Raw genomic sequence first — 20880 nt, 5'->3', positions numbered from 1 at the left:
CTTGTGCCCAAGGTCTGCTCAGAACACTAACCCAGACAGACCGGAAGGAACCCGAGTCACTGGACTGGCGGAGTTCCTGTGTGCCTGGTCAGGCTGGTCCCAGTTACTCCCAGTTTTGGGACAGATGTTTGTTCCTGCTTACCTCTGGTCCTGGGTGTGTCAGAGTGCCTGGGAATGGAGCTTCCTCTGGGTGTTGTGGGACTGGCTGCGGAGCTTGCGCCCAAGGTCTCTGATCCTGGGTGTGTCAGCACACCTCTGATCTCTTTTTTTTTTATTTGTAAAGTTATTAGAGTAGAGGCTGGAGAGATGGCTCGATGATTAAAACCACATACTGCTCTTCCAGAGTTCTGTTCCCAGCACTTAGGTCAGTTGGCTTATTGCCTCGGATTCTGGCTCCCGGGATCCTATACCCTCTTCTGTCTTTTCAGCATGTATACACATATGGCACACACCCAGGCAGAGACACTATACATATACACTGAAACAAACCAGGTGGATAATGGAGTGACACTGCTGTTTACTTCTGGAGAGGAACTCATAGCCGCTGTGGCCCATTGCCTACTGTGTACCTGTTTACTGCAAGTCTGAGCAGATGAGAGAGCAGGCCAGAAGTGGTAAATACCATAGTTCAGAGCAGTTTTGAGTCATTATAATTTAATTTTAAATGCTATCATATCTTCTCAGAATGGGTAATGTATTCTAAAAAGAAGTATGTAGAAAGTTTTTGTTTCTGTACTTCTGACCTTATTGTCAAATCACATGTACAAAGCTGGTGATCCCACCCCTCCATGTAACACCTCAGGCAAGCACTGGCTGTGCCTAAATGGTTCTTTCCTGAGGCTTCTTTGGCTTGTTGCCATTTTGTCACCTGGGAAATTCAGATTTTTGGGCTCAAGAAGTCTAGTCAAAAATGTCTTACTTACTTATTATTTTGTTTGTGCATACATACACCTGCATATGTGTGCATATGTGCATATGTGTTGGCTTGCTTGTACCATATCACATGTGTGAAGGTCAGTGGACAACTTGGTGGACTCAGGTCTTTCCTTTTTTCTACCATGTGGGTTCTAAGGACCAAACTCGGCTTCTTAGGTTTGTTTGGTGGCATGCGCTTTACCAGACAAGTTGTTTTGCCAGCCTAGCAATGTGTAGCAAGCTGCTCCCATGAAGTGGACGGCACATGCTATATTTGAAAAGCACTAGTCTAGAGCAGGGTTCCTTACATCTTTCCACTTGTAATTCCTTGTTCAAAACATTTTGGGTATACTGTTTATAGTTATACAAACCAGATGTTTACTGGTAATAAATTGTAAGTTTATTTTGAATCAAGTAGATGCTTGTTTCTTTTTTATATAAAGAACTAAATCTTTTTCTTTTATTTATTTTTTATTTGGGGGGGTGTTTTAAGATGGATTCTGTCTACATATCCCTGGATATCCTACTGGTTTTGAACTCATAGATCCAATTGCCTCTACCTCTCAAATGCTAGGATTAAAGCCTGACTGTGTTGCTTCAGGGCATGGTTCACTTCCCACTATAAGAACTGTTGCTAGTTCTTTTCTTCTTCATTTCTCATGTATTAAATCTGCCTCCATGTTAATGCTTGTTGGAGTTTTTCTTGTTAGAAGCAGTGTCCCTCTCCTTAGATAGTAAATTCTATAAAGCTTTTTCCTGAGTGCTGTGGTCATAGGCATGTGCTACCAAGCCCAGCTAAACTGCACTTTTAATTAAGCTTTGCTGAAATATTCTTTTACAGTGGCTTCTAGTGTGCTGAACAATAACTGAGACTGGAGTCTGGGATCAGACAGATGATGGTTCTCAAACCATCATTGTCACCTAAGACCTGGGGCATGCTACTAGAACTTCTTTGTGCCTGTTTTTATGTTCTGGAGAATACAGGTTATAACAGTTTTGCCCTCACTGTGTTGTTCAGGATACGGCAGTGAAGGGCTTGTCATGTGCTACGTTTGGCAAGAGCAGTAGTGTTTATGGCATTTTAGTTTGGTCTATTCTCACCCCACAGATCTGAAGCATTCTTGGAAAGCAGCAGCCCTGTCATTTCTGGTGTTGGTGAAAACTGTCATTGTGTGACTATGGAAGCAGCCTAGGTCTGATGTGCTCAGAAATGTCCCATTCCCAGAATATGTTCCCTGTTTTCCTTGCTTGCAGTTTCTTAGAAGAGCTCAGTCTAGGGAGTTCCTTGACCCTTCTTGCAGGTTGCTGGTGGTGAGATTTTTGTCTACACAGCATTCACATAAAATGATCAGCTTTGTTGATTTGTGAAACCAGCAGGGGTAAGGAATAAGTGGAATACCTGTGGGTGAGATGCCCGTGGCAGGCTTTGAGCAGCTGTGGGATCTGGAAGACCAGAGATTCTAGTTCTATTCTCACATCTCTGGCTGACTTCGAGGTCTCTTAAAAGCAGGAGTGAGGACTAAGACACAAATTGCTTTGTTGTTGAGGGATTCACCACTTTACCTGAGCTTCTTGGCACTAGCATGTAAGGCTCTGGCCTTCATTTAGCTGGCCATATTCACATACTGAAAAGTACAAGCTTTAGAGGATTTATCTAGAACAATGACTGGAAAGCAAATAGCAGCAATGACCACCAGTGAGCAGCAACTTAGCAAAGCTGGAAGAAGGGTGGGTTCTTATTCCCTGAATTTTCACATTGTAGGATCTGCAGTGTGCACAGAAAAAGACATTTAAGATCCATAAAGAGCAATATAAGACCCTTATTTGGAAAAATAAATAAAAAGTTGTCAACATAAATTGTTAATAAGGAGACCCAGGTGTTAGATTTATTAGATACCTTTTTTGTTTGTTTGTTTTTGAAAAACAGGGTTTCTCTCTGTAGCCTCGATTGTCCTGGAACTAGCCAAAAATATTAAGACAGGTTTAAAAACTGTATGATAGTGTTCTTTGTCATGTTCTGGACCTACATCTATATGTAGAGGCTGTTAGCACACTCTGAGAACATGCAAAAGCAACTGTTTTTCCAGTCTTAAATATTCTCAAGTTAGATGAAAGCTGTAACCAGGCAGGGCTATTTTTGTCATTTTCTCTGTAGACTCAATTTCACTTTTAGGAAAAGACTCTTGTCCTGGCCAGTTTACTACAGAGATGTTTCTAACAGAAAAGATTAGCAGAAACAACTGCCCAGCAACAGAGAACTGATATATAGTCATAGAGTATAAGGTCGTGCAGTTGTATAAGACCATTCTAGAAGAGTTAAGAATTAAACACCAGAAGGGAGTTGTTTTGTTACAAAAGTCTTTCTACAGTATTTGTTATTTTTCTGTTGCTGTGATAAAACTCCTAACCTACTGTATCCCTGCTAGCCTTGAAACTGTGTATCTAAGGCCAGCCTTGAACTCATCTTCCTTCATCTCTGATTGCATAAGCCACCATGCCTGATTTCTGTCATGCTGGAGAGTAAACCTGAAGTGTCATGTATGCTAGGCAAGCACTCTACATTCCAGCTCCAGTTTATTGGCTTCAAACTAGCATCTTAGAGAAGTTAATTAATTAAAAAAAAAAAAACCCGCAACATCTTTTGCAGGAGTTTTACTGTGAAATGTTTATTTTATAAAGTGTTGTTGTAAAATTAAATATATACTGTGAGTCAAAGTTAAAACAGTGTTTCCTCCTAACCCCTTTTTAGTGTGGTTGAGTAGGGTTTTCTGCCTAGGCTTGTTTGTCCACTGTGTCACTCAGTCTGTGACTTTAAGTTAGGGCCCTAACTTCTTATCTTGTCCTCTCTCCAATAGAATGGGGCTAATATTAGTATTTATTCCATATAATTGCTACAAAAATCGAGTTAATCCAAGTATATTAGGATCTTTTCTATTGTGATAAAACTCCCTTGACCAAAAGTGACTTAGGTAAGAAGGAGTTTATCTTGGTTTGCATATGGTTCCATATAGAAAGTCCATAAGAATATGGGAGACATGGCGGCAGGTGGTCTTGTCAGGAAGCTAATGGATCGCATTTTCAATCACAGATGTGAAGGGGAGAGAGGGAACTGAAAGTGGTAGGGCTACAGACCAAAAGCCTGAGCCAGTGACATGCTTCTTCAGCAAGGCTGTACCTCTTAAAGGTTTCCATGACATCCCCCAAAACAGCATCACCTGCTGAGCTCCCCATGTGGCTGACCAAGTCCATAGTTTCTGCACTATCTACCCATGTAATCTCATCCACTCTGTGACCATAAGCCCTTCCTAGATGCTGAGAGAGAACAACTCTCCATCATTGATTCAATTCTCTCCTCTGAGCTTGAACTTGTAGATTCAGCTTCCTACTATGTGTTTATTTTTGGGAACCCCAAAGGTATTTAAAACTCAATTATTGATTTTCTAAACATGTACTTATCTCCTCCACCCCCATGTATATTTGTGTGTGAGTATAGGCACACACTTGCTATAATATGTATGTGGAAGGCTAGAGGACAGGTTATAGGAGTTAGTTTTTCCCCACCATGTGCATTGTGAACATAAATCTCAAGTCATCAATCAAGCTTAGCAACAGTTGTCCTTACCTGCTGAGACATGTTGCTGTTAAAAATCATGTTCTTGAAACAGCCTTCGCCCTTCCCCTAAAGCAGCCTTTCCTCTAGCTTTTCCTGTGTTCATGATGAACACTATCCAGCTACTGCAGGCTGACACCTGAGCAGCATTCTTTTTTCCTGGTCCATCCAGCCCATCAGCATCTCCTCTCACTTAAGCCTCCAGAAGTTCCTTTTGGCTCCATTATATTTATCACTTGGCTCTATAAAGCCACTGGACCTGTGAACCTGCTTCCAGTCTGACCCTAAAGCTGGGGTGATGACATCAGCTGTATTTGTTCTCTGAGTAAAGCCACAAAGGACTAGCCATTGCATTTAAGGTTAAATCCATATTCCTCATTGGCCTAAGAGGCTGCATATACTATGCTCCTCACTGCTCTTCCCCCTCCCCCACTTCTCATTGTTCTTCCTAGTGTAACAGTGCTGATGTCTTAGAAGCTTGAACTCACATCAATTCACTACCTTCAAGACTTCATGTGCACTTTTCCTTCTGCCAAGGTGTCATCATCTCTCTGTCATCCCACAAATAAATACTTACTACTCTGTATCTATCAAGTGTCTTTGTATCAGTACCTTATAATGTACAGGAGAAACATATAGTAGATGGCGACAAATGGTATGGAAGAAATGGCTGGATTCTAGGCTGTAGTGTACTAGGTTTAGGTAATAAAAGAAATCCTCCTTTGCCTAACCATCCAGTCTGTAGTGGGGTTTCTCTCTTTACTCCCAACCCATTATAAACTTGGATTGCTTGTAGCACCCATTCTGTGATAGTCTGTCATTGTCTGGTGTACTTCAGACCATGCTTTCATACCATTTACCACCTTTCCCCAATGAATTTATTCACTCCTGTGTTCTTCTTCCATCAGACTCTGGTGAGCAATATAGTCACACTTAGTTTATAACTTATTGTGTACGAGGGAATGAGGAACTAAGTGAATCAAAATGGATAGTTGTAAACTTGGGAAGCAATATAATACATAAATATTTTTTCTACCAACTTGTATGTTAATAGATCAGCTTTTTGGTATTGTGTGTTTCAGTATTCCGCCACTTGGGGGCAGTTATACATCTATGATTAAATTGATCTAGCTTATCATTTTAAACTTTTTTCTTCTGTATTTTTCATATGCCTGTTTTATGGCTATTCAAGATAAGAGATCCTGGTAATGTTTGTAGAATTCTGTATTTCTGCTTGCTGTTATGCTTAGTGTTGTATTTCTGTTATACGAGATCATCATTTGAACAATATGTTTATACATAATTTCATATTTTCAGTATGTAACTTCCAACATAGCTGTATTCTAGGTTTTGGCTAGGAAAGGGGTTAGATATGGGTGGGTGGCCCACTTTATCTTATGAGTATTATAAGTGGACAAAATGACCATAATACAAGACTTTCATATAGGAAATATCCTATTAGCATTCAAATTTCATAAATGGAAAGTGGGAACTACATATATCTATACAGTGTACCTTTATTATCTCCATTCACCACTACTTCCCTCCAGTTTCCTTTAGTGTCCCCTACCCTATCTTCCTCTAAACTTCTTGGCCTCCTTTTGGTTATTAATAACCCCAGAGACCATTTAGTGCTGCTAATATGTATGAGTATAGGGCCATCAGTTGGGGCATGGCCAGCCTACTAGTGTTGTCATGTCCTCAAAAGAGAGTGACTCTTTCTCCCTCAGCAGCCATCAACTGCCAAGGGAGCTCCTGCATCCATGCTGGATTTTTGACTGGCTTGATCCTGTGCAGGTAGTCATAGCAAGCACAGTGTCATATCTAGATGTCAGCATTTCACAGCTTTCTTCCTCATCAACCAGTGCTTCATACTCCTTCAGGCCCTCTTCCATAATGTTCCCTGAGCCTTATCTCTACTTACTTTGTCACTTTGACCAATTATGAATCTCTACATTAACCATTACCTACTGCAAAATCAAGCTGCTTCTACCAGAGTTGAGAACAATACAAAAATCTATGGTTGTAAACATGAATATTTAGAAGGCAGTTGGACAGCTTAACCAACAAGTAAAACAACAATAAATTCCCAGGGCCTGTGATCTCTCTTGTCATGGACTTTTGGCCAGATTTACAGTACCAGGCATGAAATCCCTTGTGTGAACCCAGCTTAAAATCCAGTCAGAAGATTGTTGATCGCCCCATTGACAATCATGCCACTATTGTACCAAGGGCACATCTTGCCAGTCAGGTTAGTATTGCAGCATGCAGGGTCTAGTGCTGGATGAGACCACTGATACAGTTTTCCCACCAGCAGCCTGAGAGTCTCACCATTTCCAATTAGTAATTATCACAACCTACCAGGTATGTTGCCAATACATATAATTTATTTATACTCATGATTCTTGATTTTTGATTCCCAGGTGAGGTTGGTATAGTTACTATTAAGATAACTGAAGCATGGAAAGTAAAGAAGCCTACCATGACATAGTTAGTAACAGAAGAGGTAGTTATAGGCAGAGAATATGGTTCCAGAGCTCATATGCTCTTGAGCTTCATTACTTGGGTCCTCCTGACGCTATCACTGCTTTAAAATGGCTTTAATAAAACTAAGGTGCTTCTCTTCTATGTTTTTCTTCTCTTCTTTCTCTTTTTCTTTCTCTCTCTGTGTCTGTGTGTGTGTGTGTGTGTGTAGGGTTATATGTATTCTGGTGCATGGTATGGAGTTTTCTTACCTTCTACCTTGTTGAGACAGGTCTCCTTGTTTTTACTACTGTGTTGTGTAGTCCAGGCTATCTGGCTAGTAAAATTCTGAGAAGTCTTGTGTATGAATGTGTGTGTGTGTGTGTGTGTGTGTGTGTGTGTGTGTGTGTGTATGAATATATGTGTGTATACATACATGTATATATATTAAATAATTGATTGTATGGCTTGTTAAAATTGCATACTTGATTTCTGTACCTATTTTATTTGCCTGTGTATCTGTGGTCACATACAAATTTCTCACTTGGAAGGGGTTGTGAATGGAAAGTTTAGGAATCTGTGACTCATATAGTTGAGTTTCTTTGTGAGGAGATTTCCAAATGAAGTCTGAGGCTGTTTCTCAGCAGATTCTGCCATGATTTGGCTGGATGACTTGATTTTGTTAGTTTCCTTTGTAGGTACCTGGATATAAGAACTGAGTAAATAACTGTTAAATTAATGGTTTAAAATTGAGCAAGGGTCTGGCAAGATGGCTCAGCAAGTAAAGTCACTTGTCAACCATATCTGGTAACCAGAGTTTGGTCATTGAAACCCACATCATAGAAGGAAAGAACTAACTCTCACAAGTTGTCCTCTGACTTCCACATTCACTCTGTAGTATGAATGCACATACGTGTACATACATATACAGAATAAATATAATCTAAATGTGGAACACAAATATTCACATGAATCTGTGGTACTTCTTAAAACATCTTATTTGATTAAGCCTGATTATTTAGAGGATTGAGAGAAAAGAATTAACTTTATTTAGGTGTAGGGTAGTTGCTTTCTCTTGTATAATGCAAGTCCTTATTGGTTGTTTTGAACTCTCCAGACAAGGTGACTTATGTGCAAATGATTATATGCATCATTACTATATATATTTCAGAATACATCTTTATGTGTCTATGTGTCTCAGTTATGAACGTGTATACATTTTAATATTAGAATTGTATGGCCTTCATGGTCCCCTCACATTATCTGTTCAGAACCTTTGTGAATTACTATGAGTGATTTGAGACTGTGTGAGGATGGATGGCCTATTCCTGACTCATGATTATTCAGTATTCCAGCCATTTGTAGTGTGCAGCTGATTCTAAAACTTAGACACACTGTGTGGTAGCCAGGTGTGCACTGCTACAATGGATGGTATGTTCACCTTGTGCTGCTTTTACAGGTGCGTGTGAGGGAACTTTGGCTTGCTCTACGTGTCATCTTATCTTTGAGGATCACATATATGAGAAGTTAGATGCTATTACTGATGAAGAGAATGACATGCTTGACCTGGCTTTTGGACTGACAGACAGGTGAGTAGATTTTGTCTGTTTTGTTTGAAGGACAGGATTATAACTGTTGGTCAGGGTGGCCTCACACTCATGCATGCTGAGATCACAGACATAAGGCACAAAGCCTGGCCTGTCAGGTAAGGTTTGAAAGCTGCTCCACTGTTATCAACAACCTGGAAAAATCTGGGTTGATATTCCTTTGGGCCTAAGATTATACCCTTGAGTAGAAGTGCCCTTGTGGGTACAGAACAAGTCATGAAGTCTGGGGATATTTCTCTTTCACTGTCCACACTTGACCTCCATGAAACTTCTCTTTTACAAGTCAAAGAATTATTTGGCAGTAATATAATTTCTAATTGTAATATATCTTTTTAGTCTATTTATGCCAGAAATTAATATTTATCACAATTTATTAGGATGGAATTAAGTGGAGTGCTTTTTATAGTATTCTTGAAGGACAGATTTGATAATTGAACAAAATTATAGTGGAGATTTTTACCTGTTTGAGAGAATTGAGTTTTCAAAGAAACTTAATATATAGTAGTAATTATGTTAAGGTGACTAGTTCTTTTTCTAAGTGTATATTAAAGAAATTAATCAGCTTATTAATTAGTAGGTAGAGTTTCTCTTAAACACGGCGAGCTCCACAAGAACAGATGGCATTAGTGATACTATTTTTTAATTCTCCAGTCTCATAGTCAAGGAAGACTTTCCTGGATTTACTGTTTTATTTCGAGGCATAATTAAGGAGGCTTATTACTTACTGAGAGTGGTTTTTTTTTTTTTTTAACTATTTGCTATCTTAATAATTTTTAAAAAAACTTTACTAGCTTACAAGATTCATTTTATATGGTAAGGATAAATTTTAAGCAGTTACAGTGATAATAGTTTATTAATTTCAGTTTGTTCCTTTTATAGTTCATCTCCCTATTTTTCATTCTGTTCAGTTTTCAGTGCTAAGGGCCTTGCCCATGCTAGACAAAGTGCCTTGTCAAGTCACCTATATTGGGATAATATTATTTATTATGTACTGGGTAAAGATTGTAATTCTTACTACCCCACTTTAAACTCAAGCCCCCACCCAGGAATATTGGATCTGCAGATGAAAAACACACACGCACACACACATGCACGCACGCACGCACGCACGCACACACGCACACCTCAATTTCAGCCTGCCTTATTGGCCCAATTGCTGGGTGCTTCTAATCTCCCTCTGCTAGTGTGCCCTTCCCAATACTCTTAGCTCGGCACCTCTTAAACTGCCCTCAGCTTAGTTGCATTTCTAATCTCCTGCCTGGAGAAGCAGCCTATGGCTGCTCCGCCTGAGATCCCACATAGCTGGTCTCCTTTTCTCCCTTCGAAGCATGATAAGATCTCCCTTCCTCTTTCTGTATCTCTTTGCCTCTTCCTGCAGGGACCTGGAAGTCCTGCCTCTTTCCTTCAGCCCAGCAATTGGCCCCTGGCATCTTTATTAATTGATCAGTAGGACCTTAGCATCAGCACCACCCATACAGGCTGTCCACCCATAAGGCTGTCCACCCATAAGGCTGTCCACCCATACAGGCTGACCACCCATACAGGCTGTCCACCCATACAGGCTGTCCACCCATACAGGCTGTCCACCCATACAGGCTGTCCACCCATACAGGCTGTCCACCCATACAGGCTGTCCACCCATACAGGCTGTCCACCCATACAGGCTGTCCACCCATACAGGCTGTCCACCCATACAGGCTGTCCACCCATACAGGCTGTCTCTATCATTCAAGTGTCGGTGTCTGTGATGGCAGGGGCTGAGTGCTGACTGCACTTGGGATCGTTCACATAACTATTTCATATTTTCCAAACACTCCCTCTCTCATCTTCTGATTGGCTTATTAAAAAGTAGGTGGCCTATAATAAAGGTAGGAAGTAGGAAGTGAGACTTCTGGGAGGAGATAGGATCTCGAGGACAGAATTAGGCACAGATTCACCACCAAGACATAGAGTAAGTCAGACATATGAAACTGAGGGGAGGTAACTAGCCATGTGGCAGACATAGAATAGTATAAATGAGTTAACTGAATTAAGAACAATTGGGGAACAAACCTAGCTTAAGGCCTAGGCATTACTTCATAAATAAATAACCCTCCATGTCATTATTCAGGAACTAGGACAGAGCAACCCAGGTTTGGTGCCAAATATTGTTTTTAACAAAATTTCAAATGTTTGATTTTACCAGTGGGAGCCAACCAATGCTGGGGTGAAAGCCTGCTATCTCAGGCAGAGAAAGCACCCAGCTGACCTTCTACAGCTAACTCAAAAGGAAAAGCTCTCCTCTACACTGCCTAAAGACCCTTCAAACAGAGTGTCCCTTCCTTTGACTTCCTGTGTGTCTCTCTATCCATCCTCCTGACTTCCTCTTACTCTTTATGGCTATTTCCTATATGTTTACTCCCCATCAACTGGTTGCTTGCTCTGCCTCTTGACCTATGGTTGACTTTATTTAATCCTATTTACAATAAACAGAAAGCTCTTGGATTAAAGATATGTCCTAATGCTGAGCCACACCACAACTAGAAACAGTTTTTTCTAGTAAATAACACAATCTAAGGGTTTACAGTGTGATCAGATATCCTTCAACACAGCTTTATCCCCAGCATCACCTTTGGAAGAGACTGAGAACACCATACCTTTTTACATGTGAGCTCATTGTGTTGGCTGCCCTGACCCAGAGCTCTTCTCTGTCTTCATGTGTGCCTGTTCTTCCATAACTACCTGCAGTGCTCTGCTGTGCCTCACAGACGGGTGCTCCACTTTGTAAATTAATAGTTCCTGATGGAGTAGCCTTGTCTCACTCATCATATAAGCATGTGCAGTAACTGACTAGCACAGTAAGGCCTCCCAAGTCTAAAGTCTATCTGGATTGCCTTTGTTTGTTTGTTTGTTTGGTTTTGTTTTTTTGTTTTGTTTAGTTTTTTTTTTTTTTTTGCCTCTGCAGATATAACTCAGTGCGTAGTTGGGTATTGTCAAGGCTGTTTCTAGTTCTACAAAGAACTACTTACTGTGGGAGATGGGTTGGGGTTTTTTTCTCCCATCATCAAAACTCCCTATGGTTAATCTGGCTTTCTCATTGTAGGATTCCCTAGTGGTGCTTCACTATGTCTAAACTTATATGTTACCTTGACTGCCTTTAACCTACAATTCTCAATGTAAATTTTCTGTTTCTCAAAGAAGGTGCTGGGGATTGAATTTGGGACTTTTGGACATGAGGCATGTGCCTGTCACTGAGCCACACCCTAGCCCATTGCTTGTCTTGTCAACAAAACTGAAGCACCCATCTCAGCACAGAGGCTCCCTTAAGCTTCTGTGTCTGTGGCCATGACCTCAGATGCTCTTCTCAAGTTGTTTTGCCTCTTAGAAACAAACATTCAGTCTTGCCCACCCTTCAAAGTCTATTCTAGTACCATCTGTCCTGGCCAGAAGCATGGGTTTCTCCTCAAAGGGATTTTATTTATTTATTTATTTTGTTTGTGTGTCATTTGTCACAGTCTCACATGCTAATTATCAGTGAGTTGTCTCATCTCATCTGTCTGAAAGTTCACTGCATACTGCTGACATTGGCAGTTAGTCTCTTCAGTAGCCCTACAAGCAAGCCTTTTATTCTCCATCTTGATGATCAGTCTAGGAAATAATAGAAAGTTGCCTTTAAAAATTCTTTTAGTTCTGCTTTTGAACCATTGGTCTGTTTGACTCTGAATCTTGTGCTTTCCTATGAATACATCTCCTATGCCCAATATGTAACAGATATTAATAAGAAAATATTGAATTGCGCTTTCCATGTCTACCCACTAATATACAGTAGTGTACCCATTTGCATGTAGTAGAATAATCATTGACATTTAGTAGTGCACCCTTTGACATTTAGTAGTAGAAAATTTCACCATTATGCATTCAATAAATGTTTGGTGAATCTATTAATGAAGCCAATGCCTTCATAGCGTGCTTTGTCAAAGACTGCTTGTAAGATTAACTTTTTTTCTTCAGTATTAGGAATTGAGCCCAGGACCTTGTACATGCTAGGCAAGTACTTCACACTGAGCTCTATCTCAGCCCTATATTTACTTTTTTATTTTGAGGCTGTATAGAGTTTGAATCCAAGCTGGAATTTAACTTACTCCTTAGCTCAGGCTTGTCCTTAACCTGCAGTATTCTCATCTCAGCTTCCTAAGGAACTGAGATGACAGGCTTGTGCTGCCAACCTGGCTTAACATGAAAATTTTGTACTTCTAAGAGAAAAGAAAAGTGCTACTGATTAAAATATGCACTGTATTATCTTTCAACTTACTATATTGTGTGCATTTGAAAAGTTATTTACACATATCCATATATGTATAATTATTTGTTGAAAACAAAACATTCACGGGAAGCATGATTCATAGCAATCTGTGAAAGAAAGAGAAGAAAATAGAGTGATGGTCTTTCTTCCTATAACAGATTACAGATGTGCATCTGCTGTATTCCTCTATTGCTGGTAATTTTGGTTTTATAATCCTTTGGGGCTTACTTTGAAAGGGTTAAAAATGTAACGCCTTTGGAGTCAAGATACTTACACATTTGGAGACACTGGTGTGTGTGTTACAGCTATGACACAGCTGCCTCCTTACATCATAACAGTAACTTTAAGATATCATTGGGTTTGAGATAGACCTTGATTTCAGAGATGTTAAAAATAAGAGAGAAATACATTCTTGCCTTTGATGGTTCGAGTTTGATCCTTGTCTTAAAGGCTTTTGTAGTTACTATTTGAGGCAAGATCTTATACCTTTTTATTTGCTGTGTAGCTGAGGATGGCCATGAACTCCTGACCTGCCTTCACCTTCCAAGTAGTGGGATTAGAGGTGCTTGCCACTACGCTTGCCTTTAGTGTATGATTTCATTTATCTGGGCGTTGAAGACTTGTTTCCTTAGCTTGCTAAGTCAGTTCTTGTGTGTGCCTTCACACCTTCTGGTTGTTTCTCTGCCTATCATTGACCCCACTAGATAGAAGTTTTGGTGAGTCCATTGGGTGACAAGCTAGAGCCTCATGAAGTTTTGGCCTACTAGGTTGTGACCTGCTGCTGCCCTTTAGAGGGTATGACATCAGATGGCATGGATGGCAGTGTCTGCCTCGGCCTAAGGAAAACTTAGAGGATTAGCAAGTTCTCCAACTGCTTTAGGCAAGAAAGTCTAAAAATATCCTAAACAACTACAGGCTTGTGAATGATAAGTATCCAATACTAAATGGAGCCTCCTTCATTTCCTTGCAGGTCACGGTTGGGCTGCCAAGTTTGTCTGACCAAGGCTATGGACAATATGACTGTTCGTGTGCCTGAAGCAGTGGCGGATGTCCGACAGTCTGTTGACATAAGCAAAACTTCCTAAACTACAATAAAAAGAAATATTTTCATTAAATTTTTACCTATTTTTATAATTATTTCTTAGTATAATTAAGTGATTATATGACAATATATCTCAGTGTGAGTAGCTGTGCTATCTTAATTCAGTTTTGTAGTACTGAGACTTTGCAGTTTTTATTTTGATTAAATTATTAAAATATCAGTCTACTATTAGAAGGCAGCTGATACAATAAATTCCTTATGTATTTTACCATGAGTATGTTTGGTGATTTTAGCAAAACATTACTGTGTAATCTTATGTCTGCTTTTTTTTTTTTTTTAAAGATTTATTACATGTAAGTACACTGTAGCTGTCTTCAGACACACCAGAAGAGGGTGTCAGATCTCATTACAGATGGTTGTGAGCCACCATGTGGTTGCTGGGATTTGAACTCAGGACCTTCCAAAGAGCTCAGTCTTAACCTCTGAGCCATCTCTCCAGCCTTATGTCTGCTTTTTAAAAAGGTAAGTTTAAAAAGAGTATCATTGGGGCTGGAGAATTAGATCAACAATTAAGAGAATTAACTGTTCTTCCAAAGGACCCAGTTCAATCCTGACAGTTACATGGTGCCTCATAATGTCTGTAATTCCACTTCTGGTCCCTGCATACATGTGATATATTGACATAATAAGGAAAACATTCATACACAAGAAATAAAAATAACATTTCAGGAAATTTAAAAGCTTAACATCCTTGTTTCATGTGAATGGTAGAGCTCTATTTTTTTTTTTTTTTTATGGTCACCCAGCCATCTTGCATTTAATGATTTCTTTGTTACAAGCCAACAAGTAGAATAGGTGAGGCAAAACCCCTCCCCCAAGTTCGTCAGCATACCGGCCCAATCAGCAGCTTCTTATTCAGTCTCTGGAGGTGGGACTTCCAGTGTAACTGGAACCAGGAGCAAGGTGTGGCAAATAGCAGGAGGTGGGCAGAGAGGTGTGGTTAAGAGAGGCAGGCAGGGTCTGAAGAATCAGCCCTCAAGCCAGGAGGGTTACAATTCCTCCTTTTTTATTAGAAAACAACAGGTTAAAGGCATACTCAAATGGCACAATCTTGTACAGAAAGTCTTATGGTGCTTGAAGGTTATAATCTGTGGACTATACTACTGAACGGCATCTTACCTGTCATCAAGGTCATGTGCAGCTAGTTTGATTCTACAAACTGGGCTTATTATATGTTTATTCAAAAAACACAGCCACTTGGCACATGCCTCTGTTTTAGGTTGATACCGCCAGTGACCTAGCCACAGAAACAGATTATTATGTGCACCTTGTTCGTGCCTAAAATGTCAAGACATGCCTTTATCGCCTGCAAAGTCCAGGAACTACAGTCTCTCTGGAGTCCACCTTTCTTGAAGTCCATGTGAAGCAGTGCTGGTGTGCAGATAGGCAGCTGGGCATAAACACCTAGTTGAGTTGCGAAATAGTAGCTCCCAAGCTAGGAGCTCTTTTAATAGCTTTGCCTTCAATAGGCCTTTAGTTCAGCTGTCAATAACTTTTTATGTTAGAAACTCCGAGATTGAGCTTGGATAAGGAGGGCTCCGGGACTGAGCCTGTTTTTTAGGTAAGGAAGGCTCCGGGACTGAGCGAATTTTGATTGTCTTTGTGCTCCGAGAATGAGTCTGCTTGATATAAAAACTTAAAAGTTTAAAAATAACAATAACCTGAAAAAGTCTCAGGCACTTTGGTTGCAAATTAGCAACCAAGGCTTGGCCTCTAGGTATAGAGGGAAGCCAATGTTGACTCTTAGAAAAGGTGGAGTCCATTTCAGCCAAAGCAAACTTTGCTGGCCAGTAAAAACGTTCAACCAATATTCTTGGCACAAAAACATGTCTATAAAAGGATTTTGTGTTTGTATCCACTTGACAAATTAATGTATTAGGCCGCCATTGTGTACCAGCACCAATGGAGCCCCTTCCCCAGATCAAGGTAGGGTTAAGAAAAACAATGTGTTAGCAAGTGGAGTGAAATGCCATTCCAAAATGGGTTTTTCAAGACAAGCAAAAGGCAACATGCCTTTAAACATAAGCAAAAAGCGAAGCATGCCTTAAAAGAGGCAAAAAATGAAATATTTAAATATAATCAAAAAAGCAAAACATGCCTAAAAACAAGTGAAAAACAAGACGCTCCTGGGATGGAGTGCAGTGCAGTGCAGTGCATTCCGCAGTGCATATCCCCCCTCATTTTAATATTAAAATATAAAATTCTCAAAAGTGCGGTGCACATTGAGTAAATATTGTCTTTAAGGATCATACATTATTGACAATATGTCTTAAATGTTTGACTGTAATAGTTCCATAAGGAACATCAAATATAGAAAAAAAAGTATAGCCAATAACCAATTAATATATCATTTATGTTCAAGCAATAATAACTTGAAAGCCTGAGAAGAAATAGTCACATGTGTATATTTTAATATTAATTTTGAGATCAAAATCATATACCATAAATTATAGAGAATTTAAATATATATATGCATTCATATATGGGCGCCATATATGTAAGAAAAGGCTTAATTTTAATACTTGATAAATAGACACTATAGCGCACAATTTGATTATGTGTGTAGATACGGGGAGAAAATTATGAGAATAAAACATGTGACTTAGCGTTGGGCAAGATGGCTCAGCAGGCAAGAGCACTGACTGCTCCTCCAAAGGTCCTGAGTTTGGATCTCAGCAACCACATGGTGGCCCACAACCACCCACAATGATACCAGACGCCCTCTTCTGGTGCGTCTGAAGACAGTCACAGTGAATTACACTGGAGCGAGCAGGATCAGCAGAAGGCCCTGAGTTCAATTCCCAGCAGACACACACACATAGCTAATGGCCATCTGCACAGCTATAGTGCACTCATACACACATAAAATAAAGTATGTGTCATATATGAAAATTTCTATAAAAGGGCTAAAGAGGTGATATATTGTAAAAATTAAGACAATTTGTTTACTTAGAGAAATATCAGTTTTTGTCTAAAAATCTTTTTGTACTAAGTAATAAGTCAAATATTAATTAATTTTTAGTAATAACCAATTTAATTGCTTGTTGAAGAACTAGATGTCTATTTAGGTAAAGATGAATGAGAGAATGTTTTTGAACATTTTCTATAACTTTACATGGAATAGGCAAGCCAGATAATAATTTTTCTATACATTTCATGACTTTATTTATTTTCTAAAGTCTCAGTTTCTACCTAAAAAACGATTTTTTAGAAGTAAGGGAGAGGCAAAATTAGGAAGACTCTCTTAGGCCTGGTTAGTACAATAATAAGCTTAGAATTTCAACTTGCTTCTTGGTCATGATGTTTGTGCAGGAATAGACACACCCTGTCTAAGACAGGGAGAAAAGGGTTTATTTAGCTTACTTCTACATTGCTGTTGATCACCAGAGGAAGTCAGGACTGGAACTCAAGCAGGTCAGAAAGCAGGAGCTGATGTCATGAAGAGATGTTCTTTACTGGCTTGCTTCCCCTGGCTTGCTCAGCCTGCTCTCTTATAGAACCCAAGACTTCCAGCCCAGGAATGGCACCACCCACAAGAGGCCCTACCCCGTTGATCACTAATTGAGAAAATGCCCACAGGTAGACCTCATGGAGGCACTTCCCCAACTGAAACTCCCTTCTCTGTGATAACTCCAGCCTGTGTCAAGTTGACACAAAACCAACCAGTACAGATCTGAACATAGACTTAATAACACTGTCAGAATTGCTGACTAAGCTAGGGGAATAAGAAGAATTAGATATCTAATTTGTCTCTATCCCAAGAGGAATAATATTTCTTGGTAATCTTTTGGAAATAATGTGTAAATTGTTGCCTGTGATAGAATGACAGCCTAATCAATGACTTCTGTGTTTCCTCAGTCACACTGTGTGATCAGGTGCCACATCTCATAGCCAGCAGACATTGCTTTGTTTCTCCTTTACACAGTCTGCCCAACATTGTGCCGCAGGCCCAGAAGCTAGAGTGTCTTTTCAGCTCACAGACAGTACTTATGTATGGAAGATGTTTGACTCCTTTACCTGAAAAATAAATTCTTCAGTGTTCACAAAGGGGTTACACGGTGTGTTCTGGAATCAGATATGCTACCATGGCCACTGTGTGCTCTTTGTAATTAAAACACCAACTAATTTTGGAAAAAAGCATAATAGACAAGTAGGGATAAAAAACACAAGCACAGTTTGCTTTGAGTACCCTACTGCGGCTTGTTTGTTTGTATAAATGTGATTCAAGTATAAAACTGAACAAATTGCATCGTGCTGTGCACCATAAATTTACAGATGGATCAATATCTCTTCCCCACAAGGCTCAGGGAAAGAACAAGGGAAGGGGGGGCAGAAAGACTGTAAGAGCCCAAGGTTATAGGCATTGGTAACAAAATAGTGTGGCTGCACATGTGAAACCAGAGAAACTGTGACTTGTTGTACAAGACCTGTACAAGGTCAAGCCAGCTGAAATCCCAGCAGCATGGGGGAGGGAGTTAATGAAGGCTCACCTTTAGGTGAGGAGTTACTGGCAATTGATGGCTACTGGGAAGGGAGAATTGGTTTTCTTCAGAGACTATGTAGCTCCTGAGATGATGCCACACTTTGATACATGGCCCTACAGCCATCCATGCACGTTCAGGCACATCAAGTGGGTTTTGGCTTTTATAAATCATTTTTATTATTTTATGTGTACAGGTGCTTGCTTGCTTGCTTGCATGTAAGTCTATGCACCATATGCACATAGTGTCCATGGAAGCGAAAAGAGGGAGCTGGATGCTGTGTAACTGTGAGCCACAGTCACCCCATTCTAAGTGGGTACTGAGAATCAAACCAGGGTCCTCTGCAAGAGCAGCTACTGCTCCTAACCAATGAGCCATCTCTCTAGCTCCTGGCTCAATGGGTTCTGAAAAAAAGAGGTCATGAAGTTGGGAAGAAAAAGTGGTAGGAGGGAAAGGGAACTTACTGGAAAGGAGGGATGGGGAGTGGGTTTGATCAAAACATACACATGTATGAAATTCTCAAAGAATAGGAAAAATGATTAAGAGAGATTTCCCCTAAGAAGGGCTAAATGATAAAAGGTGCAGTATGTGTGTGTGTATGTGAATATGTATATATATATTAATTATATATATATGTGTATATATATATATGCATACACACACACACAAATATATAATTTACTTGAGCTACACTGATGAATTTGCCAAACATTTTGTTGTTAGTGTGTAAATAGCTTGGAAAATCTTGAAGCTTCTTGTGTGTTTGTTGCTTAATGATTAGAATCCTTTATGTATGGAGCATGCTATACTGCCAGTCTGATGAAATTAATTCTTCAGTTGAGTGTCCCTCACATCATTGACTCAGCAAAAATCACCCAGCCATCTTAGAGTCAGCTGTGGATGACTGGGAGTCTGATAGGGGTCAGCTAGGTCTTTTGGTGGTATGAGTTGGCTGGAGCACCCATACTATGGCCTGTCTTCCTTACAAAGTAGTGGCTGCATTCTGAAGCCAGACACGGTGCAAGTGGCACACTCGAGGCAGAGATAATGGACTTTGAAGCAAACAGCATCCCAAGCTTTTTAAGAGAAACTACTTGTTTATTTTGCATTATCTTTTGAAATACCTCATGTTCACTGTATTAAGATGGTTTGTTTCTTTAACTCATACCAGTTTTATTCTTGACTATTGATTAAAAGGGAGTAACTATGGGCTCCCGTTCAGTGCTCTGTAAAGCAAGCTTTTTTTTTTAAAGTAATTTTGCATCTTCAGACAAGTGTCTTCCTTTAGTGGAGTACTCTGTAATTGTTGTATATGTGCTAATATTTAATGTTATATTTAAATTTCACAGATAAATCTATAACCTGCAATTACATAAGTGCTTTAGAACCACTCCATTATTTTATTTTATTTTTTTAAAAAAATGATTACCTGCTGGGCGGTGGTGGCGCATGCCTTTAATCCCAGCACTTGGGAGGCAGAGGCCGGCGGATTTCTGAGTTCAAGGCCAGCCTGGTCTACAGAGTGAGTTCCAGGACAGCCAAGGCTACACAGAGAAACCCTGTCTTGAAAAACCAAAAAAAAAAAAAAAAAAAAAAAAAAAAAAAAAAAAAAAAAAAAAAAAAAAAAAAAGAAAAGAAAAGAAAATGATTACAGGAATTTCTGAAACCTTTTGCCAACTTTAACTGTGAACACAGTCGTTTTTGTCTTAAAGGATGGCCTTCCTGTTTTCCTTGTGCCTATGGTTATGTTAAGTATCACATGGTGGCCCACATGGCCAAAGTAGTGGTATTCCCCATTTCACTTGAAACATTTTCTAAGGAAGACATTGAAGGGGAAATTCAAGGGTTCTTTGGAAAGTCAGTTGGTTGGATAGTGTTTTACTGGGGCAAACACGTGAAGGGATGTCTCATTAAAGTGGACACAGGTGTGAAAGTCTAAGGCAGACTGGGGAAGGAACGTTTCCCTGAAGCAGACCCAGGAGAGAGGATGTTCTGCTAAAGCAAACACGTGAAAGGACACATGATGAAGGATTCTTTGTTAACATGAATGTATTGGTCTGCCTTATATTGCATAGTTGAGTTGCATTTGTCAGGACACCATAGAGAGAAACGCACCAAAAAACTTCTGGGGGTGTGCTGTAGTTTGTTGTCACTTCCAAGGACTTGGGCTGAGGCAAGGCACATGGAGGACATGTGATGTTTGGAGGGTATAAATAGGACTCCAAGGAGTGACAGAGAGAGCGCTTGGCTTGCTGGTACAGCTAGCTGTATAACGCTTGAGGGTCTTGCATCTTTGCTCATCTTTGCTTCCCTGAGAGAGTCACAGCTGAGAACTTCTCCTGGAGTTCCTGTTAGTCCCTTCTGCTGACTAGCGAGGCTGAGGCCTGCCTGTCTCTGCTAGGTGGTGTCACCATTGTTGC

General features: G+C 39.9%; 1 protein-coding gene across 2 annotated transcripts in view; it reads left to right on the top strand.

The window, feature by feature from the left end:
* Positions 1 to 14193, top strand: part of Fdx1 (ferredoxin 1) — a 100825-nt gene extending 86632 nt beyond the window's left edge. For both annotated transcript variants that reach the window (XM_031344171.1, XM_031344170.1), the window contains exons 3-4: positions 8448 to 8577; positions 13848 to 14193. In XM_031344171.1, the coding sequence (XP_031200031.1) occupies positions 8448 to 8577; positions 13848 to 13962 (245 nt within the window). In that variant the 3' untranslated portion in view covers positions 13963 to 14193. The remainder of the gene's footprint in view (positions 1 to 8447; positions 8578 to 13847) is intronic.
* Positions 14194 to 20880: the final 6687 nt, after the last annotated feature.

This window comes from Mastomys coucha, unplaced genomic scaffold (assembly GCF_008632895.1).
Source record: "Mastomys coucha isolate ucsf_1 unplaced genomic scaffold, UCSF_Mcou_1 pScaffold23, whole genome shotgun sequence".
Lineage (NCBI taxonomy): Eukaryota > Metazoa > Chordata > Mammalia > Rodentia > Muridae > Mastomys > Mastomys coucha.
Note: the sequence above shows the minus strand (reverse complement) of the source record. Positions and strands in the feature narration are given on the sequence as shown.